At 43.6% G+C, this 15,770-nt stretch overlaps 1 protein-coding gene across 1 annotated transcript in view; it reads right to left on the reverse strand.

The window, feature by feature from the left end:
- Positions 1-3,464: 3,464 nt before the first annotated feature.
- The window catches only part of CIMAP1D (CIMAP1 family member D), a 56,813-nt gene continuing 44,507 nt past the window's right edge, over positions 3,465-15,770 (reverse strand). Inside the window, exon 4 of the mRNA XM_073651488.1 lies at positions 3,465-3,949. Coding sequence (XP_073507589.1) covers positions 3,465-3,949 — 485 coding nt within the window. The remainder of the gene's footprint in view (positions 3,950-15,770) is intronic.

Below are 15,770 nucleotides of genomic sequence, written 5' to 3' on the forward strand. Positions count from 1 at the left end.
ACCATAATTTTTAACATTTGCCAAATTCCAGAATAATGAGAGAGAGAATGTTTTAAGGCATTTTTATTACTTACTGCAAAGTCAAAAGTAATAATACATTACTACAGAAAAGTAGTAATACATTTCATTAGTATTAGGAGACAATGAGACTGCCGTATATACACTACCGTTCAAAAGTTTGGGGTCACCCAGACAATTTTGTGTTTTCCATGAAAACTCATACTTTTATTTATCAAATGAGTTGAAAAATGAATAGAAAATATAGTCCCGACATTGACAAGGTTAGAAATAATGATTTTTATTTGAAAAATAATTTTCTCCTTCAAACTTTGCTTTTGTCACAGAATGCTCATTTGCAGCAATTACAGCATTGCAGACCTTTGGCATTCTAGCTGTTAATTTGCTGAGGTAATCTTGAGAAATTTCACCCCATGCTTCCTGAAGCCTCTCCACAAGTTGGATTGGCTTGATGGGCACTTTTTGCGTACCATACTGTCAAGTTGCTCCCACAACAGCTCAATGGGGTTGAGATCTGGTGATTGCGCTGGCCACTCCATTACAGATAGAATACCAGCTGCCTGCTTCTTCCCTAAATAGTTCATGCATAATTTGGAGCTGTGCGTTGCAAAATCGAGTGATAGCCTTCCTTACTCAAATCCCCATTTACCTTGTACAAATCTCCCACTTTACCAGCACCAAAGCAACCCCAGACCATCACATTACCTCCACCATGCTTGACAGATGGCATCAGGCACTCTTCCAGCATCTTTTCAATTGTTCTGTGTGTCACAAATGTTCTGCTGTGTGATCCAAACACCTCAAACTTTGATTCGTCTGTCCATAAAACTTTTTTCCAATCTTCCTCTGTCCAATATCTGTGTTTTTTTGCCCATATTAATCTTTTCCTTTTATTAGCCAGTCTCAGATATGGCTTTTTCTTTGCCACTTTTCCCTGAAGGCCAGCATCCTGGAGTCGCCTCTTCACTGTAGACGTTGACACTGGCGTTTTGAGTCTACTATTTAATGAAGCTGCCAGTTGAGGAGCTGTGAGGCGTCGATTTCTCAAACTAGAAACTGTAATGTACTTGTCTTGTTGCTCAGTTGTGCAGCAGGGCCTCCCACTTCTCTTCATACTCTGGTTAGAGCCTGTTTGTGCTCTCCTCTGAAGGGAGTAGTACACACCGTTGTAGGAAATCTTCAGTTTCTTGGCAATTTCTCGCATGAAATAGCCTTCATTTCTAAGAACAAGAATAGACTGTCAAGTTTCACATGAACGTTCTCTTTTTCTGGCCATTTTGAGAGTTTCATAGACCAAACAAATGTAATGCTTCAGATTCTCAACTAGCTCAAAGGAAGGTCAATTTTATAGCTTCTCAAATCAGCCAAACCATTTTCAGCTGGGCTAACATACTTGTGCAAGGGTTTTCTAGGATTTTCTAAACATCCATTAGCCTTCTTACACAGTTAGCAAACACAATGTACCATTAAAACACTGGAGTGGTGGTTGTTGGAAATGGGCCTCTTTACACCTATGTAGATATTGCAATAAAAACAAGAAGTTTGCAGCTAGAATAGTCATTTACCACATTAACAATGTATAGAGTGTATTTCGGATTCATTTAATGTTAGCTTCATTGAAAAAAAAATTTGCTTTTCTTTCAAAAATAATGAAATTTCTAAATGACCCCAAACTTTTGAACAGTAGTGTACGTCACATAGGAGACACTGCGACTGCTGTATATAGATCACATAGGATACCCCGAAACTCTGCTGTATACATCACACAGGAAACACTGAGACTGCGGTATGCTTTACAGAGGAGACAATGAGAACTCTGAATATACAATACATACAGGTGCATCTCACTAAATTAGAATATCATCAAAAAGTTAAATTATTTCAGTTCATCAATACTAAAAAGTGAAACTCATATATTATATAGTCATTACAAACAGAGTTATCTATTTCAAGTGTTTATTTCTGTTAATGTTGATTATGGCTTACAGCCAATGAAAACACAAAAGATATTATCTCAGTAAACTAGATTACTTTATAATAACAGCATGAAAAATGTTTTTAAAATCCAAAATGCTGGCCTACTGAAATGTATGCTCAGTAAATGCACTCAATACTTGGTCGGGACTCCTTTCGCATCAATTACTGTATTAATGCGGCATGGCATGGAGGCGATCAGCCTGTGGCACTGCTGAGGTGTTATGGAAGCCCAGGTTGCTTTGATAGCAGCCTTCAGCTCGTCTGCATTGTTGGGTCTGGTGTCTCTCATCTTCCTCTTGACTATACCCCATAGATTCTCTATGGGGTTAAGGTCAGGCGAGTTTGCTGGCCAATCAAGTTCAGTGATACTGTTGCTTTTAAACTAGGTATTGGTACTTTTGGCAGTGTGGACCGGTGCCAAATCCTGCTGGAGAATGAAATTTCCATCTCCAAAAAGCTTGTCGGCAGAGGGAAGCATGAAGTGCTCTAATATTTCCTGGTAGACAATTGCGCTGACTTTGGTCTTGATAAAACACAGTGGACATACACTAGCAGATGCCATGGCTCCTCAAACCATCACTGATTGTGGAAACTTCACACTAGACCTCCAGCAGCTTGGACTGTGTGCCTCTCCACTCTTCCTCCATACTCTGGGACCTTGATTTCCAAATGAAAATTGGAACTCTGGGACCTTGTGAGGTGTATCAATGATTGCCTTCTGGACATCTGTCAAGTCAGCAGTCTTCCCCATGATAGTGGAGCCTACTGAAACAGACTAAGGGACCTTTTTAAATGCTTAGGAAGCCTTTGCAGGTGTTTTGTTAATTATTTTAATTTACTTAGATAATAACTTTTGTGTTTTCATTGGCTGTAAGCCATAATCATCAACATTAACAGAAATAAACACTTGAAATAGATCACTCTGTTTGTAATGACTCTATATAATATATGAGTTTCACTTTATGTATTGAAGAACTGAAATAAATTAACTTTTTGACGATATTCTAATTTAGTGAGATGCACCTGTAGGAGACACTGAAGCTATTGTATGCACAAAGACACAATATATATAGTCCTTTACCGGCTGCTACGTTCTCTCATACAACAGTGAACACACACTAATGCTCATCTGCGGCTGCAGTTTCTTCTTCAGTGCAGCTAGGTGTGAAAAAGCATGCACAAACACAGTATAAACTGCAATTATACTTAAAAACAAATCTTGAACTGTGTTTTTTTTCTACCAGTTACTACAGACAGCAGAAAAAAACACCTGTAGATAGGAAAACCACGTCTGGGCCTAATGTATGGTAAAAAATGCTCAGTAATTACAAAGATCATCAAGTATTTAATGTTAACATTAACTATTACTTGGCTAGACAGTTAGTTTACGATTTAGAGATGGAAAATGTTTAGTATATCTATCCTGATTTCAACCTTTTCTTTTTAGAAATCACCTCTATGGTACAAAGTCAGTTGGGTACTTCTATTATCAGAGGAGTAGTATAATCAGAGTGTCGAATGCCCATTGAGTATGCGGGTGCTTTGCTCTTTTGACTTGATGCTTTCTCTGGACTATGAGCACCAGGACCTGGGGTGGCATACTCTGCTTTTGAAGTCTGATGTCGACCAAGCATAGAGAAAGCTGGACCTCTTCGCAAGTAGCTGTTATTATCCGTTTGGTTATAGTGAGCTGGACCAGGTGTATCAGACAAATCTTCAGAATGCCCTCCACGATGTATTCTGCCAGAGAGACTGAAAGCAGGGGCAGATGCTTTCAAAGGAACACGAGGACCCACCACTGGGGGCAAGGAATATGTGTTTGGAGCGGGTACCTGATCTACTGATCTGTACCGTGTTCTGGACCCAATTGAGTATGACGGTGGCTTCCGATGTGTTGGAATAAGACATTTCTCCGGTTTATATACTCCTGGACCTGGGATAATCTCCTTATTATCTATAAAAAAAATACAGCAATGGTCATAAATTAATTGTTAAAACATTATAAGCTTACAATTGTAAAGATAGACACATTTGATCCTCGAATTAAAGGGATTGTCAAATGAAAACAAATTTTAAAAATGACCTTTCAATGTATTTGAAATATGATTATTTAGAACAATAAAAACTATTATTGCCAAAAGTGTCCAAATCTTCATATATCAACTGCAGTCCCAAGTTTGGCCCCAAGCTCGACACAGGAAAGAGCTCCTGTGTCGACACATCATCAGTGCTGTGTGTGAAGGAGGCTGGCTATTCATTTCAATAAATGAGGTAGTCTTCTCATATGTCTATGCACTGGATGTGACAGAGATGAGACTGGCTTAACTACCTAAATGAGAAGTCAGCTAGCCCCCTTCACAAACAGCATTGATGATGTGTTAACAAAGGATGCTTTCTCCTCTGTTAACCAAAAGCTGAAACTCGAGCTATTAACCTGGCACTGCTACTAAAATCTTTAGACTAGAACACCTTGGAAATAAAAAGTGTATTAGTAAATTTTACAGTATATAATTAAAATAAAAATATATCTAAAACCTCGTATTTAAAAGGTGACATCTATCCTATGCTTTAGACCTGTCTATAATAATGCAATCTTCCATGGTTAAAAGGGAACTGTAGAGTTTTCCTTTCTTATTGCTGGTAGTCCTTATGCCCCCTAATAAATAATCTTTAGGCCGAATTCAGACATCCATGACACACACTGGCCGCAGGTCTCCCAACCTGAACTGAAAAACCTCATAAGCATGTAAAGCGCCATGGAATAAATGGCGCCATAATAATATAAAATAATTATAATAAGCACATATGAGGCTGTTGACTTTTAGTAGGAAGATCTGGACATGCCCGCGAAAGAAGCAAGGCAAATGCGCATCTGGGTGGAGGGACATTACCTGTCTGGTGGACTTGATCAGCACCCTGTCATGTGGGTAACGCTTATACTATTTATAACTTTGTCTGATCCACCTTGTACACTTCTAGTGGGAACTTTGTATGTTAGGTTGATATACATAATGACCAATAGGTATACTTACCACAATTAATAATAGCCAGTAACTACTTATTTGTTATCCCTCTTTGGAAACCTTGTATATTAGACTGATGGACATTATTTATAAGTACAGTACAGACCAAAAGTTTGGACACACCTTCTCATTTAAAGATTTTTCTGTATTTTCATGTATGAAAATTGTACATTCACACAGAAGGCATGAAAACTATGAATTAACACATGTGGAATTATATACTTAACAAAAAAGTGTGAAATAACTGAAAATATGTCTTATAATTCATAGTTTTGATGCCTTCAGTGTGAATGTACAATTTTCATAGTCATGAAAATACAGAAAAATCTTTAAATGAGAAGGTGTGTCCAAACTTTTGGTCTGTACTGTATAATTATAATTAATGCTAGCCAGCATTCAGTTGCCTGTATTTTGCCCATAATGGTTCTGTGACTGTGTCTCCTCTTGGCTTGAGGCACCTTTTACTTTTTATATTTATTGCATAAATTCTGTTGATTAATAAAAAAAAATATTTTATATACCTAATGCTCTTAAGACACTTCTTAATTCTTAGAGACTTGCTGTCTCAGGGGTCATTAGGGTTCTATTGATTGCGGAGTGCTGCCCTCTCTAAAGCCCCCGTCTCACATAGCGAGATCGCTAGCGAGATCGCTGCTGTGTCACGGTTTTGGTGACGCAACAGCGACCTCACCAGCGATGTCGCTATGTGTGACACTTTGCAATGATCAGGCCCCTGCTGTGAGGTCGCTGATCGCTGCAAAGTGTCCTGGACCATTTTTTGGTCGTTGCTCTCCCGCTGGTCAGCACACATTGCTGTGTGTGACCAGCGGGAGCAGCGATCAGGCTGGTAACCATGATAAACATCGGGTTACTAGGGGCACACGCGCTCCTAGTAACCCGTTGTTTATCATGGTTACGAGCCTGCTAAAGTGAGCGGTAACCTCCCGCTCACCGTAGCAGAGCGGTAACCATGATAAACAGCGGGTTACTAGGTGCGCTTGTGCCCCTAGTAACCCGCTGTTTATCATGGTTACCAGCCTGCTCCTGCTTCAGCAGGCTCGTAACCAGGAGCAGGACATCGTGGAAAGATTTTTTCCACGATGTCGCTGCTCCCCTGATCGTTGGTGAGCCTGCCTGTTTGACATCTCACCAGCAACCACATAGCGACGCAGCAACGATCCCTGACAGGTCGTATCGTTGTCGGGATCGTTGCAGCGTCACCAAGTGTGACGGGGCCTTAAAGTAAGGTTTTTTTTCTGCGACACTTATCAGTTGTTTGTATGATAATGTTTTCACATCAGATGCTGTAGAGTTCATTTTCTCGAGGGGCCACATGAAAGACCATGACTGTTGTGGAGGGCTGAAATTAATCCTGCTCAATATTAATATTAACATATTAATTACAATCATAATTATTATTTTATATAAATATTAACACTTAATATTAAGCATGCTGAAATCCCCCTCTATACCATATGATCTTGTAAACAGCCCCTATACACAGTATGAACCCCTATATAGCCTCTTTACATGCAATGTGAGTCCCCACATAGCCTCCTATATAGAGCATGAGCCCCCACATAGTCTCCTATGTGCAGTATGAGCCCCCACATAGCCTCCTATATACAGTATGGGACCCCATACAGCCTTCTATATATAGTATGAGCCCCCCACATAGACCCCTATATACAGTATGAGCCCCCACATAGCCTTTCTATATACAGTGAGCTACCACATAGCCTCTAAATACAGTATGAGCCGCCACATAGCCTCCTTTGTACAGTATGAGCCAGTATATAACCACTTATATACAGTGTAAGCACTACATAGCCTCTTATATACCTTATGACCCCACATAGCCTTCTAATTACAGTATGAGCCACCACATAGCCTCCTTTGTACAGTATGAGCCCATATATAACCACCTATATACAGTGTAAGCCCCGCATAGCCTCTTATATACAGTATGACCCCCACATAGCCTCCTATATACAGTGTGAGCGCCCACATAGCCTCATGTATACAGTGTGAGCCCCCACATAGCCTCATGTATACAGTGTGAGCCCCCACATAGCCTCCCTATATACAAAATTATCCCCCACATAGGATCCCTAAATACAGTATGAGCCCCCACATAGCCTCCTATATACAATGTGAGCCCCCACATAGCCTCCTACAGTTGTGGCCAAAAGTATTGGCACCCCTGCAATTCTGACAGATAATACTCAGTTTCTTCCTGAAAATGATTGCAATCACAAATTCTTTGGTATTATTATCTTCATTTAATTTGCTTGCAAGGAAAAAACACAAAAGAGAATTAAGCAAAAATCAAATCATTGATCATTTCACACAAAACTCCAAAAATGGGCCAGACAAAAGTATTGGCACCCTCAGCCTAATACTTGGTTGCACCACCTTTAGCCAAAATAACTGCGAACAACCGCTTCCGGTAACCATCAATGAGTTTCCTACAATGCTCTGCTGGAATGGTAGACCATTCTTCTTTGGCAAACTGCTCCAGGTCCCTGATATTTGAAGGGTGCCTTCTCCAAACTGCCATTTTGAGATCTCTCCACAGGTGTTCTATGGGATTCAGGTCTGGACTCATTGCTGGCCACCTTAGAAGTCTCCAGTGCTTTCTCTCAAACCATTTTATAGTGCTTTTGGAAGTGTGTTTTGGGTCATTGTCCTGCTGGAAGACCCATGACCTCTGAGGGAGACCCAGCTTTCTCACACTGGGCCCTACATTATGCTGCTAAATTTGTTGGTAGTCTTCAGACTTCATAATGCCATGCACACGGTCAAGCAGTCCAGTGCCAGAGGCAGCAAAGCAACCCCAAAACACCAGGAAACCTCCGCCATGTTTGACTGTAGGGACCGTGTTCTTTTCTTTGAATGCCTCTTTTTTTTTCCTGTACACTCTAAGTTGATGCTTTTTCCTAAAAAGCTCTACTTTTGTCTCATCTGACCAGAAAACATTCTTCCAAAACGTTTAAGGCTTTCTCAGGTAAGTTTTGGCAAACTCCAGCCTGGCTTTTTTATGTCTCGGGGTAAGAAGTGGGGTCTTCCTGGGTATCCTACCATACAGTCCCTTTTCATTCAGATGCCGACGGATAGTACGGGTTGACACTGTTGTACCCTCGGACTGCAGGGCAGCTTGAACTTGTTTGGATGTTAGTCGAGGTTCTTTATCCACCATCCGCACAATCTTGCATTGAAATCTCTCGTCAATTTTTCTTTTCCGTTCACATCTAGGGAGGTTAGCCACAGTGCCATGGGCTTTAAACTTCTTGATGACACAGCGCACGGAAGACACAGGAACATTCAGGTCTTTGGAGATGGACTTGTAGCCTTGAGATTGCTCATGCTTCCTCACAATTTGGTTTCTTAAGTCCTCAGACAGTTCTTTGGTCTTCTTTCTTTTCTCCATGCTCAATGTGGTACACTCAAGGACACAGGACAGAGGTTGAGTCAACTTTAATCCATGTTAACTGGCTGCAAGTGTGATTTAGTTATTGCCAACACCAGTTAGGTGCCACAGGTAAGTTACAGGTGCTGTTAATTACACGAAGTAGAGAAGCATCACATGATTTTTCAAACAGTGCCAATACTTTTGTCCACCCCCTTTTTTAGGTTTGGTGTGGAATTATATCCAATTTGGCTTTAGGACAATTCTTTTTGTGTTTTTTCATTGACGACAAATTAAATGAAGATAATGAGCCCCCACATAGCCTACTATATACAATGTAAGCCTCCACATAGCCTCCTATATATAGTATTGGCCTCCACATTGCCTCCTAAATACAGTATGAGCCTCCACATAGCCTCCTAAAAACAGTATGAGCCCCCACATGGTCTCCTATATACAGTATGAGGCCCCACATAGCTTCCTATATACAATGTGAGCCAACACATAGGCCCCCTAAATGCAGTATAATCCACAACATAGTCTTCTATAAATAATAGAAGCCCCACATAGCATCCAAAATACTGTATGAGCCCCCACATTGCCCCCTATATACAGTATGACCCCCACATAGCCTTCTATATGTAGCATCGGCGTCTGTGCCTCCTGCCGGGCTGAGACGCCGTTCCCCTCACCGCCGTGGTCCAGGTCTGGCGTCCTCCCGCTCCCCTGCTGCTGTGGCACGCGCCGCACGCAGCTTTCTGGGCTCTGTGCTTAGGGCGCATGCGCACACTCCCTCCCTCTTAAAGGGGCCGTGCGCGCCGTTCTATAGAGTCCCCGGCCAAAGGCCGGAGGACTGCCTCTATATAAGGCACCTCCTCCAAAATGGAGGTGCCTGTGCAATGTTGTTGTTCTGTGACCTAACACTTGCTTCAGCCCTCTGGTCCGCTGCCTGTCAGTCCTGATCGCCAGTCTGTCTACAGTCCAGCCCGCCAGCCTGTCTATAGTTCTGCCCGCCAGCCTGCTTACCTGGAAGCACCTGCCAGTTACCTGCCGTGCCCACCAGCCTACTTACCTGGAAGCACCTGTCTGTTACCTGTCGTGTCCGCCAGCCAGCCTACCTGGAGCACCTACCTATTACCTGTCGTGCCCGCCAGCTCGCCTACCCGGAGCACCTGTTTGGCTATCTGCCGAACCAGCCTGCTTATCTAGCCGGACCACCCGTCAGCATTCCTGCCGTGCTCATCCACTGTACCGGTCAGTTCTTGCCATCTGACCCGTGGGCGTCACCTGCTCTCACACAAGGTCGGTCCCAGAGTGGCACCTGGTCCCCCTGCTCGGTCCCTCCCTGGTTCACGGAGTCAATTGAGCCGCCATGCGACCTTGGTCAGGCCGAGTAAGCACTTAGTCACATCCTTCTAGTCCCTCCTTGCACCTAAGCACAGAGGTTCCACTACCCGGACCCGTAACACTATATACAGTATGAGCCTCCATGTAGCCCCCTACTTACATGCAAATATCCGATACACATATGAAAACAACAACACATATTCACCTAAATATAGTATGAGCCCCCACATAGCTTCCTAAATACAGTACCAGACATACATAGCCTGCTATATACAGTATGAGCACCCACATAGCCTCCTAAATACAGTATGAGCCTTACATAGTCTCCTAAATACAGTGTAAGCCCCCACACAACCCCTAAATACAGTATGAACCTCCATATAGTCTCTTTATATACAGTTTGAGCCCCCACATAGCCTCTCTATATACAATATGAGACTAAACATAGCCTCTTATATACAATATAAGCCCTCAAATGTCCCCCTAAATACAGTATGAGCCCAACAAACCCTTCTATATACAGTGAGCCCCCAAATAGCTCTCTAAATACAGTATGAGTACCCACAAAGCCTCCTATATAAAGTATGACCTCCCCACATAACTTCTTATATACAGTGAAAGCCCCCACATAGCCCCCTATATACAGTATGAGCCACCACATGGCACCCCTATATACAGTATGAGCCCCACATAGCTCTCTATATACAGTATAAGCCCCCACATAGCCTCCTATATACAGTATGAGCCGCCACATAGCCTCCTAAATACAGTATGAGCCCTCCCATGGCCCCCAAAATACAGTATGAGCCTCCACATAGCCCCCTATGTACAGTGTGAGCCTCAACATAGCCTCCTATATATAGTATCAGCCCTCTCATGGCTCCTAAATACAGTATGAGCCCCCATATAGCCCCTATATACAGTGTTGTGAGCTCCCACATAGCCTCCCTATATACAGTATGTGCCCCCACATAGCCTTCTATAGACAGTATGAGCTCCTGCATAGCCTCCTAAAATAGTATGAACCCCCACATAGACTTCTATATACATGCAAACATCCAATACACAAAGAAACAACACATACTAGCCTAAAAATAGTATGAGCCCCCACATAGCCTCCTAAAGACAGTATGAGTCCTCTAGTGGCCCCAGTATGAGCCTTCACATAGCATTCTATATACAATGTGAGCCCCCACATAGCCTCCTAAATACAGTATGATCCACAACATAGCCTCCTATATTATTATTATAGCGCCATTAATTCCATGGCGCTTTACATGTGAAAGGGGGTATTCATAATAAAAATAAATACAATAATCTTAGACAATAGAAGTCACTAACTGGTACAGGAGGAGAGAGCAGGGGTGGACATACCACCGATGCCGTTGGTGCAGATGTATCAGGACCAGGAGGTGGAGGGAGGCCCTTGCAGGGTGGCTAATAATGAGGGGAATCTGGCCTGCGTCCCGGAGCCCGAGGCTACAAGGGGCCCATGGCCAGATTGCCCTCATCATGTGCAATGGACAGGAAACGATCCCTGCAGCTCCGCTGCCTACAGGAGAAGATGGCAGCGGAGCTGAGGGATCCATCCTCTCCTTCCTCCCGGCCTCATCATGCACCGCGGGCCTGTGTCAATACAGAAAGTTGCCAGCAACGACGATGCTGCGGGGGAACGGCCAGAGAGGTAAGTGTTTGTTTTTTTGTTTTGTTTTTACTAACACATTGGGGAGAGTTCCAGGACAATGAGCTGTAGTGGTGGGAGAACAATGATGGAGGTTGGGGAGACAATGATGGGGATGAGGGAGAACAATGATGATGGAGGTGGGGGAGACAATGATGGGGATGAGGGAGATAACAATGATGGGGATGGGGGAGAACAATGATGAAGGTGGGAGAGAGCAACGATGGGGATGGGGAGAACAATTATAGAGGTGGGGGAGAGCAATGATGGAGGTGGGGAGAACAATGATGGAGGAGGGGGAGAGCAATGATTGAGGTGGGGGAGAGGACAATGATGGGGATAAGGGAGAACCCCGATGGAGGTGGGGAGAGCAATGATAAGGGTTGGGGAGAACAATGATGGAGGTGGGGAAATAATGATGGGGATGAGGCAGAACAATGATGATGGAGGTGGGGTAAACAATTATGGGGATTAAGGAGATAATGATGGGGAAAGGGGGAGATAATGATGAGGATGGGGTGAACAATGATAAACGTGGGGAGAGCAACGATGGGGATGGGGAGAACAATGATGGAGGAGAACAATGATGGAGGTGGGGGAGAGCAATGATGGAGGAGAACAATGATGGAGGTGGGGGAGAGCAATGATGGAGATGGGGAGAGCAACGATGGGGATGGGGAGAACAATGATGGAGGTGGGGGAGAGCAATGATGGAAGGGAGAACAATGATGATGGATGTGCGGGATACAATGATAGGGATGGGGAGAACAATGATGAAGGGGGAGAGCAACGATGGGGATGGGGAGAACAATGATGGAGGAGAGCAATGATGGTGATGGGGGAGAGCAATGACGGAGGAGGGGGAGATGACAGCGATGATGTGGTCAAAAGGACAATGATGGGGTGGCGGAGATGACAATGATGGAGGGGGAGATGACAATGATGGAGGTGGGGGAGAGGACAATGATTGATGTGGGAGAAAAAACAATGATGTAGGTGTGAGAGATGACAATGATGGAGGTGGAGGAAAGCAATGATGGAGCCGGGGGAGAGCAATGATGGAGCTAGGGGAGGACAATGATGGAGGTGGGGAAAGCAATGATGGAGGTGGGGGAGAGCAATGATGGAGGTGGGGGAGAGCAATGATGGAGGTGGGGGAGATGACAGTGATGGATGTGGGCAAAAGGACAATGATGGGGTGGGGGAGATGATAATGATGGAGGGGGAGATGACAATGATGGAGGTGGGGGAGAGGACAATGATTGATGTGGGAGAAAAAACAATGATGTAGGTATGAGAGATGACAGTGATGGAGGTGGGGGGAGAGCAATTATGGAGGTGGAGGAGATGACAATGATGGATGTGGGAGAAAGGACAATGATGGAGGTGGGGGAGAGCAATGATGGGGAGAACCATGATGGGGATGAGGGTGATGACAATGATGGAGGTGGGGAGAGGACAATGATTGATGTAGGAGAAAGGACAATGATGGAGGTGGAGGAGATGACTATGATGTAGTGTACTCACTTATTATGTATAGCGCCATCCTTAGTTACAAAGTTTCATCTTGTATTATGTATAATACCCTCCCTTATTACGTACCATCCTCTTTAGTTATATATGGGCCGTTTCTTATTATATAGCTTCCTGTGCAGTTATGTACAGTGCTGTCCCTTACATAGCGTATTCTTGTTATTTTTGCCAGTCACAGACCCACTTTTACTACGCAGTCGTCTCTTGTTAGATATCAAATGACTGCTGATGGAGGAGCTCATCCTCCATCAGACGAGAGGACGCTATGTAATAAAATACAGGGTGCTATTTTATCCGATATGTAAGGGACAGGACAGTGTTGTACATAACAAGAGAGAGCACTGTGTAATAAGAGACGGCATTATACATAATAAAGGAGACTATGTAAGATATATATATGGATATATATATGGATATATACTGTATATGTATATACAATACAGACCAAAAGTTTGGACACACCTTCTCATTTAAAGATTTTTCTGTATTTTCATGACTATGAAAATTGTACATTCACACTGAAGGCATCAAAACTATGAATTAACACATGTACAATTACATACTTAACAAAAAAGTGTGAAACAACTGAAAATATGTCTTATATTCTAGGTTCTTCAAAGTAGCCACCTTTGGCTTTGATGACTGCTTTACACACTCTTGGCATTCTCTTGATGAGCTTCAAGAGGTAGTCGCCAGAAATGGTCTTCCAACAATCTTGAAGGAGTTCCCAGAGATGCTTAGCACTTGTTGGCCCTTTTGCCTTCACTCTGCGGTCCAGCTCACCCCAAACCATCTCGATTGGGTTCAGGTCTGGTGACTGTGGAGGCCAAGTCATCTGGCGTAGCACCCCATCACTCTCCCTCTTGGTCAAATAGCCCTTACACAGCCTGGAGGTGTGCTTGGGGTCATTGTCCTGTTGAAAAATAGATGATGGTCCAACTAAACGCAAAACGGATGAAATAGCATGCCGCTGCAAGATGCTGTGGTAGCCATGCTGGTTCAGTATGCCTTCAATTTTGAATAAATCCCCAACAGTGTCACCAGCAAAGCACCCCCACACCATCACACCTCCTCCTCCATGCTTCACGGTGGGAACCAGGCATGTTGAGTCCATCCGTTCACCTTTTCTGCGTCGCACAAAGACACAGTGGTTGGAACCAAAGATCTCAAATTTGGACTCATCAGACCAAAGCACAGATTTCCACTGGTCTAATGTCCATTCCTTGTGCTCTTTAGCCCAAACAAGTCTCTTCTACTTGTTGCCTGTCCTTAGCAGTGGTTTCCTAGTAGCTATTTTACCATGAAGGCCTGCTGCACAAAGTCTCCTCTTAACAGTTGTTGAAGAGATGTGTCTGCTGCTAGAACTCTGTGTGGCATTGACCTGGTCTCCAATCTGAGCTGCTGTTAACCTGCGATTTCTGAGGCTGCTGACTCGGATAAACTTATCCTCAGAAGCAGAGGTGACTCTTGGCCTTCCTTTCCTGGGGCGGTCCTCATGTGAGACAGTTTCTTTGTAGCGCTTGATTGTTTTTGCAACTGCACTTGGGGACACTTTCAAAGTTTTCCCAATTTTTCGCACTGACTGACCTTCATTTCTTAAAGTAATGATGGCCACTCGTTTTACTTTACTTAGCTGCTTATTTCTTGCCATAATACAAATTCTAACAGTCTATTCAGTAGGACTATCAGCTGTGTACCACACTTCTGCATAACACAACTGATAGTCCAAACCCCATTTATAAGGCAAGAAATCCCACTTATTAAACCTGACAGGGCACACCTGGGAAGTGAAAACCATTTCCGGTGACTACCTCTTGAAGCTTATCAAGAGAATGCCAAGAGTGTGCAAAGCAGTCATCAAAGCTAAAGGTGGCTACTTTGAAGAACCTAGAATATAAGACATATTTTCAGTTGTTTCACACTTTTTTGTTAAGTATATAATTGTACATGTGTTAATTCATAGTTTTGATGCCTTCAGTGTGAATGTACAATTTTCATAGTCATGAAAATACAGAAAAATCTTTAAATGAGAAGGTGTGTCCAAACTTTTGGTCTGTACTGTTGGGACCATCAGTTGTGTTGTGCAGAAGCCTGGTGGATACACAGCTGATAGTCCTACTGAAGCAAGAGGAATAAACTTTCCAGCTCAAGGAAAGGGTGCCACACCCGTATATGCTCTTGTGCACATTAGACTGAAAAAAAATGAAGAACTGAACTGGAATGTAAATTAGTGTGCATGCAGCATGTAAGAGTATGTGCAGAATGTATCTGTAGCTGTGTCACCATAAAAGAAGGGGGGCCCAGACACATTTCTTGCACAGGGGCCCCCAGCTGTCAGTTTCCGCCCCTGGGAGAGAGGACCCTGCCCACGATGGTTCACAATCTACAAAGGATGGGTGAGAATACAGTGGGTGGGGCAGAGCTGGTCACATAGTGGTATGGTGGAGCGGTGGTTACTGTAGGTTGTAGGCTTGTCAGAAGAGTTATGTCTTCAGATTCCTTTTGAAGGTTTCCACGATAGGCGAGAGTCTGATATGTTGGGGTAGAGAGTTCCAGAGTAGGGGGGATGCAAGGGAAACTGTTGTATGCGATTATGGGAAGAGGAGATAAGAGGGGAGTGAGAAGGGGATCTTGTGAGGATCGGAAGTTGCGTGTAGGTATGTACCGGGAGACTAGGTCACAGATGTATGGAGGAGACAGGTTGTGCATGGCTTTGTATGCCATGGTTAGGGTTTTCAGCTGGAGTCTCTGAGTAATGGGGAGCCAGTGAAGGGATTGACAG

The sequence above is a fragment of the Phyllobates terribilis genome, unplaced genomic scaffold (assembly GCF_046119375.1).
Source record: "Phyllobates terribilis strain yellow unplaced genomic scaffold, ASM4611937v1 Scaffold_1__5_contigs__length_1240528914, whole genome shotgun sequence".
Lineage (NCBI taxonomy): Eukaryota > Metazoa > Chordata > Amphibia > Anura > Dendrobatidae > Phyllobates > Phyllobates terribilis.